We start from the raw sequence: 20,461 nt of genomic DNA, 5'->3' as shown, positions 1-20,461 counted from the left end.
AAACAAGGATGGAAGGAGTTCATGACCACTAAACCAGCCCTACAAAAAATACTAAAGGGGGTTCTTTGAGTAGAAAAGAGAGACCAAAAGTGATAGTATAAAGGTGGGAAACACGAAAGCAGTAAAAATATTTCTGTAAAAAAATCAGTCAAAGAATGCACAAAAAAAGGATATGCCTAAAACAGGTGCCTAAAACATGGGGAGGAGAGGAGAAAAGAATGGATTCAAACTTAAACAACCATCACTTTAATATAGACTGCTATATGCAGAGGAGGTTATATGCAAACCTAATAGTAATCATATATCAAAACCAGTAAACAAACATGTAAAGAATAAAGACAAAGTAATCCAAATATATCACCAAACAAAATCAGCAGAACATGAAAGACAGAAAGGATCAGTGAAAATCTCCAGAAACAACCACAAAACAAGTAATAAAATGCCAATAAATACATATCTATCAATAATTACTTTGAATATAGATGGACTAAATGCTCCAATCAAAAGACACAGGGTGTCATAATGGATTAAAAAAAATAACCATCAAACACTGCCTACAAGAGTCTCAGTTTAGACCTTAAAACATCTGCAGATTGAAAATGAGAGGATGAAGAAACATTTATCACACAAATAGATGTTAAAAGAAAGTCATTGTAACAATACTTACACTGGACAAACTAAACTTTAAAACAAGACTGTAACAAGAGGCAAAGAAGGACACTATATAATCATAAAGGGGACGATCTAACAAGAAGATACACCAATTGTAAATAGTTATGCACCCAATACAGGAGCATCCAAATATGTAAGATAATTAATAACAAAGATAAAGGAACTCATTGATAATAACACAATAATATTATGGAACTTTAACATCCCACTCACATCAATGGATGGATCATCTAAACAGAACAAGAAATGACAGTTTTGAATGACACACAGAAGCAAATGAACTTAACAGATATATTCAGAACATTACATCCTAAGACAGCAGAATACATATTATTTTCAAGTGCACATGGAACATTCTCCAGAACAGATCACATATTAGGTCACAAAATAGGCCTCAACAAATTTTAAAAAATCAAAATCACACCATGTACTTTTTCTGACCACAATGCTGTGAAAATAGAACTCAGCCACAAGAAAAATTCTGAAAGACCACAAATACATGCAAGTTGAATAACATGGTACTAAAAAAATGAATGGGCCAACCAGAAAATAAAAGAAGAAATTGAAAAATACATGGAAACAAATGAAAATGAAATCATAAGTGTCCAAAATCTTTGGGATGCAGTGAAGTGGTCATAAGAGGGGAGTTTATAGCAATAAAGGACTACATCAAGAAGCAAGAAAAATCTCAAATGAATAACCTAACCTTACACTTAATGTAAGGTTGGAAAAAAGAATGGAGCTGGAAATGGAGCTGGAAAAAAGAATGGAGCTGGAAAAAAGAACAAAGGAAACCTAACACCAGCAGAAGGAAATAATAAAGATTAGAGCAGAAATAAATGATATAGAAACTGAAACAATAGAACAGATCAATGAAACTAAGAGGTGATTTTTTTAAAAAATTAATAAAATTAATATACCTCTGGTTATACTTACCAAAAAGAAAAGAGAAAGGACCCAAATAAATAAAATCACAAGTGAGAGAGGAGAAATATCAACCAACACCACAAAAATAAAACAAATTATAAGAGAACATTATGAAAAACTATATGCCAACAAATTGGACAACCTAGAAGAAGTGCATACATTTCTAGAAACATATAAATCACCGAAACTAAAACAGGAAGAAATAGAAAACTTGAACAGACTGATAACCAGCAAAGAAATGGAATCAGTAATGAAAAATTCCAAACAAACAAAAGTCCAATACTAGATGGCTTCACAGGTAAACTCCACCAAGCATTTAAAGAAGAGTTAATACCTATTCTTCTCAAACTATTCCCCAAAAAAATAAAGGAAGGAAAAATTCCAAATTCATTCCATGAAGCCAGCATAACTCTGATAACAAAACCAGATAAAAATACCATAAAAAAAAAAAAAAGGAGAGAGAACTATAGGTTAATATCTCTGGTGAACATAGATGCAAAAAATCCTCAACAAAATATTCGCAAACTGAATCCAACAATGTGTTTAAAAAAAAATGTTCACCACAATCAAGTGAGATTTATTCCTGAGTTGCCAGGGTGGTTCGATATTCACATATCAATCAACATGATACATCACATTAATGAAAGGAATATGAACCATGTGATTATTTCAATAGATGCAGAAAAAGCACTTTACAAAGTACAATACCCATTCATGATAAAAAAAAAGTGAATAAAGTAGGTTTAGAGGAAACATCATAAAGGCCATATTTGAAAAACCTATGGCTAATATCATCCTTAATAGGGAAAAACTGAGAGCTTTTCCTCTACAGTCAGGAACAAGACAGGGATGTCCACTCTCACCACTTTTATTCAACATAGTACTGGAAGTCCTAGCCTCAGCAATCAGATGACAAAAAGAAATATAAGGCATTCGAATTAGCAAGGAAGAAGTAAAACTTTCACAATTTACAGATTACATGATACTCTGTGTAGAAAACCCCAAAGAATCCACCAAAAAACTGCTAGAACTGATACATGAGTTCAGCAAATGCAGGGGATATAAAATCAATGTACAGAAATCTGTTGCATTTCTATACACTAATAATAAAACAGCAGAAAATTAAGGAATCAATCCCATTTACAACTGCACCAAAAACAATAAGATACCCAAGAATGAACCTGCCCAAAGAGACGAAAGACCTGTACTCTGAAAACTATAAAACACTGATGGAAGAAGTTGAACGTGACACAAAGAAATGGAAAGACATTCCATGCTCATAGATTGGAAGAACAAATATTGTTAAAATGTCCATACTACCCAAAGCAATCTGCACATGTAATGCAACCCCTACCAAAATACCAACAGCATTCTTCAGAGCTAGAACAAATAATCCTAAATTTGTATGGAACCCAAATAGCCAAAGCAATCTTAAAAAAGAAAAACAAAGGTAGAGGCATCACAATTCTGGACTTCAAGTTATATTACAAAGCTGTAGTAATCAAAACAGTATGGTATTGGAACAAAAACAGACAGATCAATAGAAAAGAACTGAAAACCCTGAAACGAATCTACAATTACATGGTCAATTAATGTTCAACAAAGCAAGAAATACCACCCAATGGGAAAAGATAGTCTCTTCAACAACCAGTGTTGGGAAAACTGGACAGCTATGGGAAAAAAACAAAAACTGGACTACTTCCTTACACCAAATAAATTCAAAATGGATTAAAGACCTAAATTTCAGACCCAAAACCATAAAAATCCTAGAAGAGGACACAGGCAGTAACTCTTTGACAATAACCATAACAACTTCTTTCTAGAAATGTCTTCTGAAGCAAGGGAAACAAAATCAAAAATAAACTATTGGGCTAAATAAAAATAAAGAGCTTCTGACAATGAAGGAAACAAAACTAAATCGTAGCCTACTGAATGGGAGAAGATATTTGCAAATGATGTATCTAATAAAGGGTTAGTCTCCAAAATACATAAAGAATTTTCATACAAATCAACACACAAAAAAACAAGTAATCCAATTTAAAAAATGAGCAGAAGACATGAATCGACATTTTTCCAAAGAAGGCATCCAGATGGCCAACAGACACATGAAAAGATGCTCAATATCACTCACCTTCAAGGAGATGCAAATCAAAACTACAATGAAATCAAATGCAAATCAAAACTACACCGCACCTGTCAGAATGGCTTAATCAACAACAGAAGAAACAACAGGTAATGGAAAGGATATGGAGAAAGGGGAACCCTCTTGTACTGTTGGTGGGAATACGAACTGGTACAGCTGCTGTGGAAAACAGTATGGAAGTTCCTCAAAAAGTTAAAAATAGAACTACCCTATGATCCAGCAATTGCACTACTAGGTATTTATCCAAAGAATACAAAAATACTAATTCAAGGGCTACATGCACCCTGATGTTTACCGCAGCATTATCTACAATAGCCAAACTAGGCAAACAGCCAAAGAGTGCATCGATCAATGAATGGATACAGAGGAAGTAGGAAGGGGTGCCTGGGTGGCTCAGTTTGTTAAATGTCTGCCTTCAGCTCAGGTCATGATCCTGGGGTCCTGGAATCAAGCCTGGTGTCAGGCTCCTTGCTCAGAGGGGAGTCTGCTTCTCCCTCTGCCTCTGCCCCTGCTTGTGCTCCCTCTCTCTGTCTCTCTCAAATAAATAAAAAACTTTTTAAAAGAAGTGGTATATATATACAATGGAATATTATTCGTCCATAAAAAAGGAATGAAACCTTGCCATTTGCAACAACATGGATGGAGATAGAGAGTATTATGCTAAGCGAAATAAGTCAGAGAGAGACATTCATACATGGGATTTCAGAAACAAAACAAACAAGCAAAGGGGTGGGGGGAGAAAAAGAGACAAATCAAGAAACAGACAAATCAAGAAACAGCAGAGAACAAACTGATGGTTACCAGAAGGGACAGGATAGGGGGATGGGTGAAGTAGGTGATGGGGATTAAGGAGTGCACTTGTGCTGAGCTGTGTTGTATGAAAGTTTGAGTCACTAACTTGTACACCTGGAACTGGTATTACACTGTATGTGAACTAACTGGAATTCAAATAAAAACTTGAAAAATAAAAACTTGAGAAAATAATATGTATAAAAAATATATGAGTATATCGCACATACAGTACTAGATATTTACTGATCTATGTATTGATGTTTATTTTTGCATTGCTAATGCTCAAATGACAAAAGACTGTCATATTAGTACTACATTACTTGTCATATTCAATTACTCACCTAACATATGTAAGATTAAATCTAATAGGTAGTTGGAAGTCCAGCTGAATTGTGGCACATTGATGATATCTGCCAATAGCATCCTTGATTTTTATATCAATCTGTAAATTAAATGATGTTTGCTTAAAGACAGCTTTCATTTTTCCTTTAAATTTTACTCTTTTTGAGGTATACAATCTACTTACCTTGGGGCCATAAAATGCTCCATCTCCTGGGTTCATCTTCCATGGTTTTCCAAATTCCACCAAGCTGTTCTGTAGTTGCTATTTTTTTTTAAAAGAAGAGAACATTTAAAACGTATACATCATTGTACTCTATATTTTTGCCACATAACTCAAAAAAGTAAGTTATTACAAATCTTAATTATATTCTATTTTAGCTTAACATTTATTTGTTGGGTGTGTTTTATATCCAATAAGTTACTGAGCAGGGACTACATAATGATGATTAAGATAGTACTTGCTCTCATACACACTGTAACTGGAAAAATTAAAAGACAATGTACTAAGCTGTTACAGTGAATTCCAGACAAGTGTTGAGGGAAGCCAATGCAGGCCCCCTCTGCCTACACACTTCCCAGCTCTTTGTAGGTAAGGCCTCCACTCATTAAAAGGCATGAAGACTTTGATCCTTCTCCTTTATCCACTGTGTGTCCTCCCTTCCATTCTGTGTTTAGGTGGGCAAGAAAGCCAAGAGGAAGGGCCTTGCCACTGTCTCTTGCTTTTCCATACCTCTATACATGTAGCTGGGGAGAGGCGTCCTTAATGTTTTATAGCGGGTAGGAGCAGGAGGCCCACTTTGATCTTCAGCCTAAGCCACATAAATTCTTTAACGATAGCCTGTAGTGAAAACCCTCAGAAATGATGGTGTTTGGGTATAAGTATTAATGTAAGTGTCTTTGAGTCTTTTAGCTATTTCCTATGGATATAGCTTCCCTGGGAAGCATCTGGGCATTCCTAAGTCCCTGGCCAGAGTACTGCCAAACCAGTATCCAAAGTCTTGTCATCACCTCAATCTATCTGTGCCCATGAAGGGGTTGACATTTGGTAGTAGACTGCTGACAGGGAAGTCAAAGCAGTGGTGGTGCCTGGGGGCCGAAGCCAGAGTCATCAAGAAAGCTGACCTGTGGGGTCCTGGCAGTCTTCTCCAGGATCTCAGTTAGAGTGTGTTAGGTGCTGGTCTTGGCTGAGATCCCAGGAGGCTCCCTCATGGGCCTGATACTACTAGAACAGCTTGCATTCTACGTAGGACTGGAGAAGTCCACCATCAAAGATTCACTTCCCAGGCTGGGAGGCTAGCCTCTGCCTTACACTGCTTCTGCAAGGAGAAGAGATACTGGGATATATCCCCAGAGAAAATGAGGCTGTGCTGCAGAAGGCAAATAAGTGATGGGGAGAATTTAGGAGACTCCCAGGGAATTAAAAAACCAAAGAAGGGCCAGTTTTAGGGGGAAAGCATAAAGTAAAGGGCACTGATCCTCACTGGGCCTCTGAAGACACAGTGATCAGATGGCCTGATAGGAACAGCCAAGGCTAAGAAAGCTTTCAATTTATGCAAGATACGGGAGGACGTGTATCTCTGAGGGGAGAATGAACTGCTGTAATTCACATCTGTGGACACTGCCTGCATCCTAGTAGAGGAGAAATCAATATCTCTTTTTCTGCTCTTCTGGCTGGTTATTCTTTCCCAGGTAAACGAAGTCTCTGGCTCCCAATAGTACTGTGGGTCTATGTTGTGGTACATCCTGGGCTCTAAACATATTTATTTGCTTGAATTTTGTGGGTGTGGGCTTGGAATGTTCTTAGAGATCTTAATGACTCATTGGAATGCTGGAAAAGTAAGATGCAGGAGAGATTTGGAGAGGGGTTATTCCAACTCCAAGTAGCAGGTGTATTTACATAGATTCCGGGGCAGAGTCCAGATCAGGTCTGCTGAAGCAGCAGCCCAGACCCCCTTCACATTTATATGAGAGGGAACCCTATAACCAAGTTTAGGTTAAATTAAAAAATTGGAGAGCCGGAACATTAAACTATTTCTTGTGGATTTTAATTTTCACAAGAAAAAGTGGCTTTTCTTCAGGTCACAGATTTCTTGATGAAACTTACTAGAAAACAGGACTCACGTCATTCAAATCTAGGGAATTTTTTGCTCCTGACATTCTGGTTATTTGGACAAGCTGTCATCTGATGGTTACACTGCACAGCTCCAGTGAGTTCTGCTGGGTTCCATAACTACACACAATCCGAGATAAGAAATAAGGTAACCGTGAATTGATGACCCAGGAACAATGTGGCCTTGGAGCTGACTTAACTACTATCTCTTTCAAACCATTTCAGAGACATCTTAAGACAAAAAAAAATTTTTTTGAATATAGATATGTATATGTGTGTGTGTGTGTGTGTGTGTGTGTGTGTATTTTTTTTATCTCACTGATTCCCAGATCAGAGGTAGACATCATGGGAGAAATTCCCCAGAGTAGAAGGATTCCCATCTCCTGAGGGAACAATCAATGAGTTAAAAGAGAGCAAAAAGATGGTGAGACTGCCGAGCCCATTCTCCCCGTGCCAGGCCCACAACTGGTTCACCCACTTTTTGGCCCCCAGCACTCCATGTGTGGAGTAATAATAATGATAACACTACCACTATTAATAATACCAACACCTAACATTTCCTTAACACTTATATGTGCCTGGCACTATGACAAATTCCTCATGTAAATTATTCCACTTAAGCCCACCATAACCTTATGCAGTAGGTGTTATCACCATCATCGTCATCATCATCACCATTTCAGACCTAAATGCTTCTTCTGTAATTCATTCATGGAGGTAACCTTTGAAACTAGGCAAAGGATATTCTAGAGTCAAGCTTTGTGCACTCTTTTGCTCTTCCTACTTCCATATGGCTAGGCAGGGGAAGGCTGTCTAGGCTGACTTTCTTCCTCCACGCTACAGATATGGAAGAAGGTGCCTTTAGGATGGGCATGTGACAGAGGGGAGGAGAAGGCCCTAATCAGATCTCAAGCTGAAACTGCTTCTGCCCGGTCTCTGCCTGCCTCAGTACCTAACAGAAAACTAACTGTCACACTCTCCGTACAGTGTTTCTCTGATTCTTAAGTCCTTACATGGTCTCTGTGATCAGTATTCCATGAAGAGGTGGACTAACAGGCAGGTCAGGGTTTAGGGACTCCTGTGGTGTCTGGCCGTAATACCATCCTCATTTCAAATAAAGACTGATGCAGGAAATATACTGTATTCTTTTCACATTTAGTAAGAAGAAGAGAGAGAGAGAGAGAGGAGAATGATGAGCTCCTTAATCTTGGTTTTCCAAAGCTGAAATGTGACAGGCGTGTCTCTCGGTGTGTCTAGAGAGAAGATGACACTAGAGGCTGTGACTGTGGAGGGGATTCAAGCATCGGTGTGTGTGTCTGTATCTATGAGTCACACTCATAGGCTCAATAGGCAACAGGTTAAAATAAGCTGCACACCACACCAAGAGTGCCTGCAAATTAGAGGATTCCTTTAAAACTTAGGAAAGTGGTTGTTAGTGACTGACACTGAAAGAGTATAAACAAAAACCTGATATAAACCTTATACTATTTGAAAAAAAATGTGTTATTATCACTATTAGGAAGAAAACTGGACAGCCACATTCTACAATCTGCATATTTACCCCATAACTTCCAATTTAAATACTTCTATTTCAAAGCATGACATCCGCCTCACGCAAGGTAACTGCAGTCACTCCGGTGGTTTCCATGCTCCCAGAAAGGAAGGTGTGCACTTTGTCTCCCCCTACCTTTTCAGCTTCATCCCATATCTCAACCTCGCCTAGGAACTTTTCAGGCCTTGTTGACAAATTTAATTGAAAGGAGAAGCCAAATGTTGAATAAACAGATTGCAAAAACTGCAAACAGCCATTTATTTCTTCTTCGATCTGAAATAGCAAACAAAATATTCTAGAGTTAACACCAAATTAAATTAAATTTAAAAATAAAGTATGTTTTTATGGTATAGTCGGTGAGACTGTTTTGGTTGTTCCTCTACTCCTTAACCAAATATTCAGGGAATGCCCACATGTCAGGTGTGAGCAGCAGCTCCCAGTCCAGTGTTGAGGTGGGGGTGGGGGGAGACAAAAAAACAGGCAAGGCTACCTCACCATGAGCAGTGCCACACAATAGGGGGCAGAGCCGCTGTCCAGAGGAAGTGATAGCCAAACTGCAGCCAGAGGGTAAGTTAAGAGTTCTCAATGGAAAGCTAGGGCACAGTTTTTGGAGCAGAAGAAATACTAAGAGTAAGGACCCAGAGGACAGAGGAGCAGGCTACAACCAGGGAGCCACAGGAAGCTGCCGTGGGAATGAGCTGTGTATCACAGGGAAGAGGGTACAGAAGGGTGGTAGGTGATCAGGCTAGAGGCAGGCAGGGGCCAGAGAAAATTAAGGATCTTCAAAGCCAGCGTAATGTCTGCCCTTTTTAGCCTGAGAGCAATGGGAAACCAATGGAGATTTCTTCAGCAAGAGACTAGTACAATTCAATCTGTTCCTTTAAAGTATGGGGCAAAGATTGGTAAGACTAAAAGGCAGGCCTGTTGGGAAGCTGGGAGGGTCCTATGGGAGTGAGGTAATGGTGGTTTGAACTGGAAAGAAGTAGCTGGAATGCAAGGAATTTGTGCTGGATGCTGGAAATTTAAGAATGAATAAAATTATTCAGGAATGGATAATACACTTAAGGAGAGTTATCAATAGGGCGACTAACTGGACATGAGGAGTGAAGAGTACCAGACACCTGGACTCCTGGCCTGGGCAGTGGGGAGGATGTTGGTGCATCCCCTGAGAAAGTGAATAGGGGAGGCAGTGGCAGTGGCTTGGGAGGCAGAAACAGGGGCTAATTTTAGATGTGGCAGATGTGAGGATGCTTGTGATGGCCAGGTAGACAGGTCTACCAGGCCCTGTGAGGTGGAGATCTGGAGCTTAGGAAGGAGAGCTGAGATGCAGGTGAGACTGGCAGCTGAGCTTGGAACATAAATGAGGTCCCAGAGAGTGCAGCGGGATCAGAGCTAGAGCCCGTGAGGGTGGGGAGAAAGGAGGGCACGTTTAAATGCAAACAGAATAGGGCCAACAAAACTAGAGCCCTTTAGGAAGGGGCGGGGGGCACAGGCAAGGATCTGTATTCTGTCACTACGGACCAGTTTGACTTTTTCAGAGTTTTCATCTGTGAAATCACGCAGCACATGCTCTAGTTGTGACTGGCTTTCTTCACTCAGCATAATTATTTTGAGATAAACCCATGTTATGTGTGTCCATAGATCATTCCTACCTATGGCTGAGTAATTTTCCATTGGTAAAAGTACCACAGTTACTTTTTACATCCATCTATTATTGGACATTAGGATTGTTTCTATAGTTCAGCTATTTTGAATAAAGCTGCAATGAACGTTTGTGTTCAAGTCTTTGCATGGACGTGGGCTTTCTTTTTCTCTTGGGGAGAAAAAAGGAGTAAGATGGCTGGGTCATATGGTAGGTCTGTGTTTAAGTTTTTAAGAAAATGCCCAAATGTTGTTGAATTTTATATTCCCACCAATGGGCCTGTCATATGGTGGATTACATTGACAGATTTTCTGACACTGAATCAGCCTCACATCCCTGAAGGCTAAACCTCAAGTACTAATGATGTGTAATTATTTTAATATATTGTGGAATTCTATTTGTTAATAGTATATTAAGGACTTTTGCATCTGTATTCATGTGGGATGCTGGTCTGTGGTTCTGTCTGGTTTTAGTATCAGTTAATACTAGCTTCATAAAATGAACTAGGAAGTATTCTCTCCTATTTCAGAACAGAGTGTATAGAATTGGTACTAATTCTTCTTTAAATGTTCAATAGAATTCTCCAGTGAAAAAAACCTGAGCCTGGAGATTCCATTTTGGGGGAATTTTTAAATTACAAATTCTATTTCCTTAATAGTGATGGGGTTTTTCAAATGATTTATTTCCTATCAGGTGATTTGTGGTAGTTTGTGCTTTTCAAGGAATTAGTACATTCCAACTAAGTTATCAAACTAATTTATGTATAGTTATTTATTTTTTTAAGATTTTATTTATTTGACAGAGAGAGACAGAGAGGGAACACAAGCAGGGGAAATGGGAGAGGGAGAGCAGGCTTTCCACTGAGCAGGGAGCCCGATGCAGGGCTTGATCCTAGGACCCTGGGATCGTGACCTGAGCTGAAAGCAGACACTTAACAACTGAGCCACCCAGGTGACCTGTACAGTTGTTTATTATAGTAATCTATTATGTTTTTTTATGTCTTCAAGGTCTTTAGTGATATCCCCTATTGATTCCTGATATTGGTAATTTGTGTCTTCCCAACTTTTTTCTTTGTTAGTCTTGAAGGAAGTTTGCCAATTTCTAAATCTTTTTAAGGAAACAGTTTTTTGTCTCATTATTTTTTTCCATTGCTTTTCTGTCTTCAATTTCATTGATTTCTGCTCTGGTCTTTAACCCATCCTTCCTTGTTATTTTGGGTTTATTTTGCCCTTCTTTTTTTCTAGGTCTTGAGATGAGAGCCTAGATATTGATTTGAGACTTTTCTGCTTTTATAATATATGCATTTAGTGCTATCTGTTTACTTTTTAGCACTGCTTTTGCTGTGCTCCATGCATTTTAATATATTTCCATTTTAATTGGTTATTTTAACCATCTACATTTTAAAATGTTAGGATTTAAGTTTGTCTTTTGTGTTGTTTTTATTGTTTCCTTCTTGTATGGTCTTATTACTCATTTCTGTTTTCTTTTTCCTGCTTTTCCTTGGCTTAATGTTATATTTTTAAAAATTCCATTTTATCTATTTTTAAGCATATATCTGTGTGTCTTTTTTTAGTGGTTTTTCTAGGTATTACATAACAGCCTACTGATGTCATCATTTTGCCAATTCGAGTATAGGAACCTTACCTCCTTTACTCCACGTATAGTATAATTTTCTTACACATTTCCTCTTACATATGCTCAGAACCATATAAGTGTTATAATTTTTCCTTCAACCATCAAGCATAATTCAGAAAACTCAAAAGGAAAATGAAATTATGTTTTACTTTTACGATTTTTCTTTCTTCCTTCTTGATGTTCCAAGACTCCTTTTTTAATCACTTCCTTTCTGTTTAGAGAACTTCCAATAGCCATTATTTTAAGGTAGGCTTGATGTCTTGATTTCCCTTTCATTCCTGAAGGATATTTTTTCTGTATATAGAATTCTGGATTGATAGCTCTTTCAGCATTTGAAAAGTGTTGTTCACTTCCTTCTGACATCTGCGGCTTTTGGTGAGAAATCTGCTCTTGTGCAAAAACAAAACAAAACAAACAAAAACTTTTCTTAAAGATAACGTCAATTTCTTCTCACTGCTTTCAGAAATTTTCTTTGTCATTAGTTTTCAGGAGTTTGGTTATGCTTTATCTTGATATGGATTTCTTTGGGCTTATCTGTTTTAGAGTTTTCTCGGCTTCTTGAATCTGTAGACTTATGTCTTTTGCCAAATTTGGCAAGTTTTCAGCCATATGTCTTTGAGTACTTTTCACTTTTACCCTTATTCCCCTCTTCTTCCAGAACTTTGTTGACATAAATATTAGACATTTTTAGTCCCCCGGATCTCTGAAGTTGTGTTCACTTTTCTTCCAGTCTCTTTTCTCTTTGTTGTTCAGACTGGGTCATTTCTATGGTTGCCTTCAAGTTCATGGATTCTTTTCTTTGTCCCCTTCTTTCTACTCATGAATCCACCCACTGTTTTATTTCAGTTGTTATATTTTTCAGTTCAAAGATTTTCATTTGGCTCTTCTTTATACCTTTATTTCTTTTTTTAAAAGATGTATTTATCTGAGAAAGAGAAAGAGAGCAGGGGAAGGGGTAAAGGGAGGGAATCCTCAAGCAGGCTCCACACCCTGCATGGAGCCCAATGTGGGGCTCAATCTCAGGATCCTGAGATCATGACCTGAGCCAAAACCAAGAGTTGGTCACTTAACCAACTGAGCCAGCACCCAAGCACCCCTCTTTTATTTATTTCCTGAGATTTTCTATTTCTTTCTTGAGGCTATGTTTTCATTTTTTTCCAAATGTATTTGTACTTGCTTGTACAAATGCTTGTAAGACATTCTTATGATGGCTTCTTTAAAATTTTAGTCAGATAATGCTAATATCCTTGTCATCTCCACATTAGTGTAGATTTTCCTTTCTCATTAAGTTGAGATTTTCCTAATTCTTGGCATGAATGACTTTTGATTTATAAAATTTTAAAATTTGGGTAAAATGTTATAAGACCTTTAGTTTTATTTAAACCTCTGTAGCTGGCTTCCATAGATTCTGCTCCACCAGGGAGGGTGAAGTACTTCCTGGTTACTGCAAAGTAGGAATAGAGGGTCTAGGTTTTCCACTGGGGACCCATGAAAGTAGGAGCTCCTCATTACTGATGGTGACAGTGGGATTTATGGCTCCCCACTAGGTTTCCTCTGATAACATGTTGGCAGGGTGAGGTGGGAGTATCTTGTTACTCTTCCTCACATGGCCATTATTGACCACATTGAATGCATGGCCTCATTGCTATGGGGTGGTAGTAAAAGTCCTATCTCTCCACTAGACCTCCTCCAACAGCACTCAAACAGGGACTAGGAGAGGCACCTTGTTACTGCAGAAGAGGGTGGAAGTCTAGGCCCACATGGTTTCTCCACTGACACTATGAAGTGTGTGGGAGGTCTCTGTTAATGCCTGGCAAGGATATGAAGAATTGATATTACTTTTTCTTTCAGTGCTTGGTAGAATTCACCAGGGATTCTGTAATGGCTTGGAGATTTCTCTGTGCAAAGACCATTCACTACCAATTCAATTTCTTTAATAGACAAAGAGTACTCAGATTATCTATTACTTCTTGAGTGAGTCTGTAGTATGTCTTTCAAAGAATTTGTCCATTTTATCTAAGTTGCCAAGTTTACTGGCATAAAATTGTTCATAATATTGTCTTACTATTCTTTTACTATTTATAGAATCAGAAGTAATGTCATATCTCTCATTTCTAGTATTTTTAATTTGTATCTTCTCTTTTTTTCCTGATCAGTCTGACTAAAAGTTTATACTTTATTGATCTTCTCAGAGAACTAGACTTTGGTTTTTACTGAAAGTTTGTATTGTTTTTCTTTTCTTCTATTTCATTGATTTCTGCTGTTATTTTATTTCCTATGCATACTTTTGATATAATTTAGTATTTTTTTTTCTAGTCTATTAAAGTGGAAGCTGAGGTTACTTATTTGAAACCGTTATTCTTTTCTGATACAGGCATTTAGTGCTACAAATGTCCCTTGAAGTACTATTTTAATGCTGTCCCATAAATTTTGATATATTGTATTTCCTTTCATTTCTTTTGATATATTATATTTGCTAATTTCCCCCTTTGATTTCTTTTTTGATCCATGGATTATTTAGAAATGTGTTATTTACTTTCCAAATATTTAGGAGTTTTCCAGATAGCTGTTACTGATTTCGACTTTAATTCCACTACAGCCAGAGAATGTTATTTTGTATGAATTGAATCCCTTTAAATTTATTGATAATTCCTTTAGTTCCAGAATATGGTCTATTTTGGTAAATGTTCTGTGTACATTTTCAAAGAATGTATAATCTGCTGTTATTGGTTGAAGTGTTCTATGAATGTCAATTAGGTCAATTAGGTCAATTAGCTATCAAATCAAATTTGATAGTTGACTCTTTTCATGGCAATTTTTATTTAAACTGACATGAAAACCTGAAAAACAAACAGAAAAAACAAAATTCTACCAAATATCTTAAAATATTCCAATAAATGTATTTAAGTTAATAAAATGGAAGAAATTTGATAGGAAAAGATAATAAAATCATAAGAAATTACTGATCTATTACCAAATTAGAGGATCAAAAATGTCAGAGCTGAAGGAGACCTCAGAGATGAGAACAGACATCTTACTTTAGAGCGACTCTGAAACTAAGAGATGTATCCAGTGCAACACACTGAATTTATGTCGACCATGCTTCACCCTGTATTACTGTTTACCTGCTCTACTGTGCAGAAGATGTGGGCATCATCCTGCTGGAAGCGCCGAACTCGAGTCAAGCCACTTAAAGTTCCTGACAATTCATTCCTATGAAGAACTCCAAAATCAGCGAATCTGATAGGCATTTCCCTCCATGATCGTGGACGATGAGCAAACATTAGACTAGAAAAGATGCAACAACACACAGCTTTTACTCAGCACAGAAAAGATTAAGTAATTATCTAAATATTAACAATTACAGTTAAGCCTCAAGATTTGTAAAGACCTTATTCTGGTTCTTAGATCACCAGTTTAAAAAAAAAAAATTCCTCAGGGGTAACTTGGTGCCTCAGTTGGTTAAGCATCCGACTCTTGATTTCGGCTTGGGTCATAATCTCAGGGTTGTAAGACTGAGCCCCAACGTTGGGGCTTAAGATCTCTCTCCCTTTCCTGCTGTTCCTCCCTGTGTTCACTTTCTCTCTTTCTCAAAAAAAAAAAAATCTTCTAGGAATTATTGAACTTACACCACTGCAGCACTCTGAGAAAGAACCCTGTCTATCATCTCTTTCAGAAATTCTGTTCCCTATTCTTATTCACCCAATGAATTTCCATTTACTGTGTACAATTCATTTCAAAGGCTACTTTTTTCCTTTTTAAATATTTTATTTATTTATTTGACAGAGAGAGAGAGAGAGACAGCAAGAGAGAAAACACAAGTAGGGGGAGTGGGAGAGAGAGAAGCGGGCCTCCCGACAAACAGGGGAGCCTGATTCGGGGCTTGATCTCAGGACCCTGGGATCATGACCTGAGCCAAGGCAGACACTTAACGACTGAGCCACCCAGGTGCCCCCCAAAGGCTATTTCTTAAGTGGAGCCCTCCTGGATACTTCCCTAAATGGGGCCTGGTAGTCTCTCCTCAGACTCTGAGATCACCCCAAACATGCCACTAATTTGACACTGAACTTACATTTTCATAATTGATTGTCTACCTATCTGTTTCTGTCCCACTCTGCTCATAAGCTCCCTGAGGAAATGGACTGTGTCTTAATTTCCTTGGCATTTCTAGCACCAAGCACCATAAGCACTCAAGAATTGTTCCCTATTGAATAAAAGACTGCCCTTCTGGGGGAAAAAAAAAAAAAAGACTAAAAAAACCACTCCTGGCTTTCATCCCATCACCATTAATCCACTGTGATCCTACTTCCTTATTCCAAGGTATGAAAATCAAAATTTCATTCCCTACTTTCATTTAGACTTATTTATAATTATAGCTGAAATCACAGACTATAACTTCAAATATTACCTAATAGGAAATTGAGTTAAAAAGTTAACACAGAGAATGCAAGACTCTAGGTTAGGTTCCAACTTGTTTAAAAAGAGAGCAAATGAATGTTTATACACCCATTTTCATAAAATTAAAGGTAAATATATATTTTTTACATGCAGTCATCATAAAGGTGAACTTCTTTTTGTCTTTGCTGAATAGGGCAAAGAATTTTGTTCAGTTTGTTTTGAGGTTTTATACTTACCTTATAAGGCCAATTTACTTGAAACTATGTATGCTGATGATACAAAATTACAACAGTTGGGATATTTTTTGCAGAGACTCATGTCTGTTCACATCCTATTGTGAAGTACGCTTGTCTTAAAGGGTTGAATTTGCACACCAGCTTTATGATAACTACATTGTTTCAAAAAATCTGAGACAAGACTGTAAGATGTATCACTCTATTATGTACCACTAGAAAGGAAAATAACCATGAAGATATGACATAAAGCTAAGATGCCCCAATTACATGATGCATTCTAATTTCAGGGATGTTGAAATGTCAGAGAGTGGGTGGGAAGGTATCTTAGAATCAGTGAAATCCAGTAACCCACTGATTTTGACTTCACCAGTCTTTTCAGTATATAAGAACTAAATGTTCTGCAAATAGGTATATTTGAAGTGTATTACTCTTGCAAAACCAAATATAATAATTTTAATAAAATTGATATATAATTCCATCTCTAAGAGGCACAAAAACTAAATGGTTTCCAGCTAACATTCCACACCTGCCCAAGATCAAACACATCTTAAAGAGTAAATGCATTCCCCTGAGTGAAAGAACTTTGTAAAGATGACTGGTATCCACCACTCCTCAGATTAAAGGAATCTGTTAACTCCAAAAAAGCAAACTAGTATTATTAAGAGCTGTGATGAGGTGTGCTATGTGCTCTCATGCAACAAAGATCTGCTTCACTTTTCATACTCACCAGTGCCCTGGACAGTTCATGGGCTTTAGGGCAAACGTATCCTTTTCAATATCAAAGGTAAACATGTTCTCGCTATAATGCTGCCAGTGACCTGAGGTCTCCCATAGTTTGCTGTTGTACATGTTGGGAGAGAGCACTTCTGTGAAGTTACGTCGGTGATATTCCTCCTTTAAGATAAACATATTTAATGCTAAAATGTGGCATGACAGGTCACAAGTCCATGCAAAGTAACACTAGGAGTGAATATTTCTTAATTTGGGATTACATTTTATGTTAATTTGTAGTTAATGTGCCCTCAGTTTTAGGTGTGCAGCTTTCTGGATCATGAAAGAAAGATTAATGTACTCTCAGTCTCATTTTCACATTAAGTATCTTTATTTTATACTATATAATAATATATAGTATATATAATCTTAATTTTTGAAAATTAGTAATTGAAATTATATATATGTCATATATAATATTATGTATGTTATTACATATTATTATGTATATATAAACTTTCTATAACTACAAATTCCAAAATCCTTATACATTCTAGATAAACAGCAGGTATTTTTCTATTACTTAAGAGGCAGAATCACTTTATAACTTGATAAGCGTGAATGCTATGTTGCATGCAAATTTAGTTTTGATCTATTTAGTCTTAAACAGAAATGAAGCTGAGAATTGTAATTTATAACACATTAAGTGGTTGGTATCCATAAAGTCATAAGCTGTCTTCTCTTCCTCCCTACCTACCAACAGCATCCCCAGCTCAATCACTCAGGACAGGAAAAGAGAGTCTTTCAACCAAAGTTCTTAGTTTATGTAAACTTTTTTTTCTTCAAGGTATCAATCATGATCTCTGTTGCTGATTTCTTAGGTTCTCACCATTTGTCAATTACTTAAGGGATGTCTGGCACAGATCTAGACCAGCATATTTTAATGAAGTAGAAAAATTTTTTCTTACAGTTAAAAAAGTATAAAACATAATATTTTAAAATAACAAACAACACTTGTTTCATATCAATTAAAAGGACTCCATTGTTACTCTTCAGCAGAGTAACTTTTCGGTCCGGTTGTGGATAGCTGGGTCTCAGCCATTCAGTAAGCTGCTTTACCTATTATTCATTTTTACTAAATTAGAAAGTCTTAACAAAATAATAGATCATTACAAAGGACAGCAATTATTCCGTGACTATGTCAGATGCCTCTATATGTTCAGATTAAACCAGGTCCTAAAAATTGAAGAATTTTTTTTGTGTTTGCTTTTTTGTTTTGACTAGAGACTATTTTAAAGCTAGGCTCAGGAGCTAATCAATGGACTTTTAACCCACTCTGGATAATATTGCTAATCATGTTTACAATTTATGTGTTTGGGAATGATTTTAAAGTATGCCCTATGACGAGAAATGTCATTATGCTTACAGCTTATTTTCTGCAGTTTTGCTACTATAAATAAGGTTTCTGTGGACATTCAGATACAAGTCTCTGTATGTGCATGTTTTTGTTTTTCTTAAGTAAATAACTAGGAGTGGAATTGATAGGTCACATGGTAAGCATATGTTTAATTGTATAAGAAACTGCCAAACTGTTTTACAAAGCAGCATTACCATTTTGCATTTCCACCAATGCGAGTTAGAATTTCTCCACATTCTTGCCAATCTCTGGTATTTTCAGGTTTGTTGTTGTTGTTGTTGTTGTTGTTGTTGTTTTGCCACGGGGTGTGGTGGGGGCATAGTCTGGTGGACATGGAGCTTACTGCAGCTTTAACTTTCATTTCTTTCTTTTTTTTTTTGAAAGAGAGAGAGAGAGACAACAAGCAGGGGTAAGGGGAGAGGGAGAGAGAGAACCTTAAGCAGGTTCCACACCCAGTGCAGAGCCCGATGTGGGGTTCAGTCTCTACAACCCTCAGATCATGACCTGAGCCAAAATCAAGAGTTGGATGCTTAGCTGACTGAGCCACATAGATATTTCCACTCAAAAGATTGTCTAGGGATAAACTGATGAAAGATGTGCAAGACCTCTAAAATAGAAGTTATAAAATACTGCTGAGGGAAAAGAAAGAACTAAATGAACTGACAAAATTTCCATGTCCAGAGATTGGAAAACTCAATGTGGTCAAGGTGTCAATTATCTGCAAATTAACCTATAGAATGAATGTAATTCCAATCAAAATCCCAGCAGTTATTTTTTTAGGAAATGAAAAGGATGATATAAAATTCATATGGAAGCACAAAGAATCTAGAATAGCCAAAATGATCCTGAATAAAAATTTAATTAAACTACTGATATTAAGACAATATATACTTACAGTAAGTTATGGTAATCAAAGCAATGTGGTGTTAATGCAAGGACAGACAACAAAGGGACCAAAAGAACAGAGTGAATATCCAGAAATATATAATGGCTTAGGACAAAAGATTCTACTGCAGTAGTAAATGGTACTGAAGCCACTGGATAAACCTGTGAATAAAAATCAACCTTGACCCCTCTTCCCCAAGACCTAAAAATGAATTCAAGCTAGACCACAGCCTTGACTCTGAAGACAAATACAATCAAGCTTCTAGAGTAGAAAAAAGAAGACTGTTTTCATGACTCTGAAATCGGCAAAGATTCCTTAAAGAGGGCATGAAAAGCCCTAACCAGAAAAGAAAAGAATAATATACCAGACTTTGTTAAACATGAGAACTGTTGGCTAAAAGACATCATTAAGAAAGTGAATCAATAAGCCACAGCTTGAAAAAACACACTCACAATATACACATTCAGCAAATGATGCATATCAGAACAAAGAAAGAGCCCCTAAAAATCAGTAATAAAAGGACAACTCAGTTTTTTAGGATGGGGAAAAGACTTAAACAGGAACTTCACGAAAGAGGATATCCAAATGACCAACAAACATATGGAAAGGCTGTCATATCATTACTCATCAGGGAAATGCAGGATAATACCATGGTACCTCCCCAAACGACAAACTGATAAATACCAAATGTTGAGGAGCATGTAGAGTAACTGGAACGCTCATACATTTCTGGAAGGAACAGTATATGGGTCAACCACTAAAAACTATTCAATATTTTCTTAAATTAGTCATTACCATCCTATGACCTAGCAATTCCACTCCTGGTATATTCCCAGGAGAAGTGAGTACCTGTGTCCACCAAAAGACAGGTACAAAAACATTGGTAACATCTTCGTGTACAATAGCTCCAAAGTGGAAACAATGTAAATGTGAATGTATGCCTACAGGAGAACAAATGAATACCCCATTATATAGCCTCAAACAATAGAAAGAAAATT

The 20,461-nt window shown here is 37.1% G+C and overlaps 1 protein-coding gene across 2 annotated transcripts in view; it reads right to left on the bottom strand.

Moving 5' to 3' along the window:
• Positions 1-20,461, bottom strand: part of LOC111152584 (threonyl-tRNA synthetase like 2) — a 58,417-nt gene that overhangs the window by 8,193 nt on the left and 29,763 nt on the right. For both annotated transcript variants that reach the window (XM_022511081.1, XM_022511082.1), the window contains 5 exons: positions 17,177-17,343; positions 14,941-15,103; positions 8,674-8,811; positions 5,061-5,138; positions 4,876-4,976 (listed from right to left, as the gene is read on the bottom strand). In XM_022511081.1, the coding sequence (XP_022366789.1) occupies positions 4,876-4,976; positions 5,061-5,138; positions 8,674-8,811; positions 14,941-15,103; positions 17,177-17,343 (647 nt within the window). The remainder of the gene's footprint in view (positions 1-4,875; positions 4,977-5,060; positions 5,139-8,673; positions 8,812-14,940; positions 15,104-17,176; positions 17,344-20,461) is intronic.

Source organism: Enhydra lutris, unplaced genomic scaffold (genome assembly GCF_002288905.1).
Source record: "Enhydra lutris kenyoni isolate GAN:26980312 unplaced genomic scaffold, ASM228890v2 scaffoldscaffold29, whole genome shotgun sequence".
In the NCBI taxonomy this organism is placed as follows: Eukaryota; Metazoa; Chordata; class Mammalia; order Carnivora; family Mustelidae; genus Enhydra; species Enhydra lutris.
Note: the sequence above shows the minus strand (reverse complement) of the source record. Positions and strands in the feature narration are given on the sequence as shown.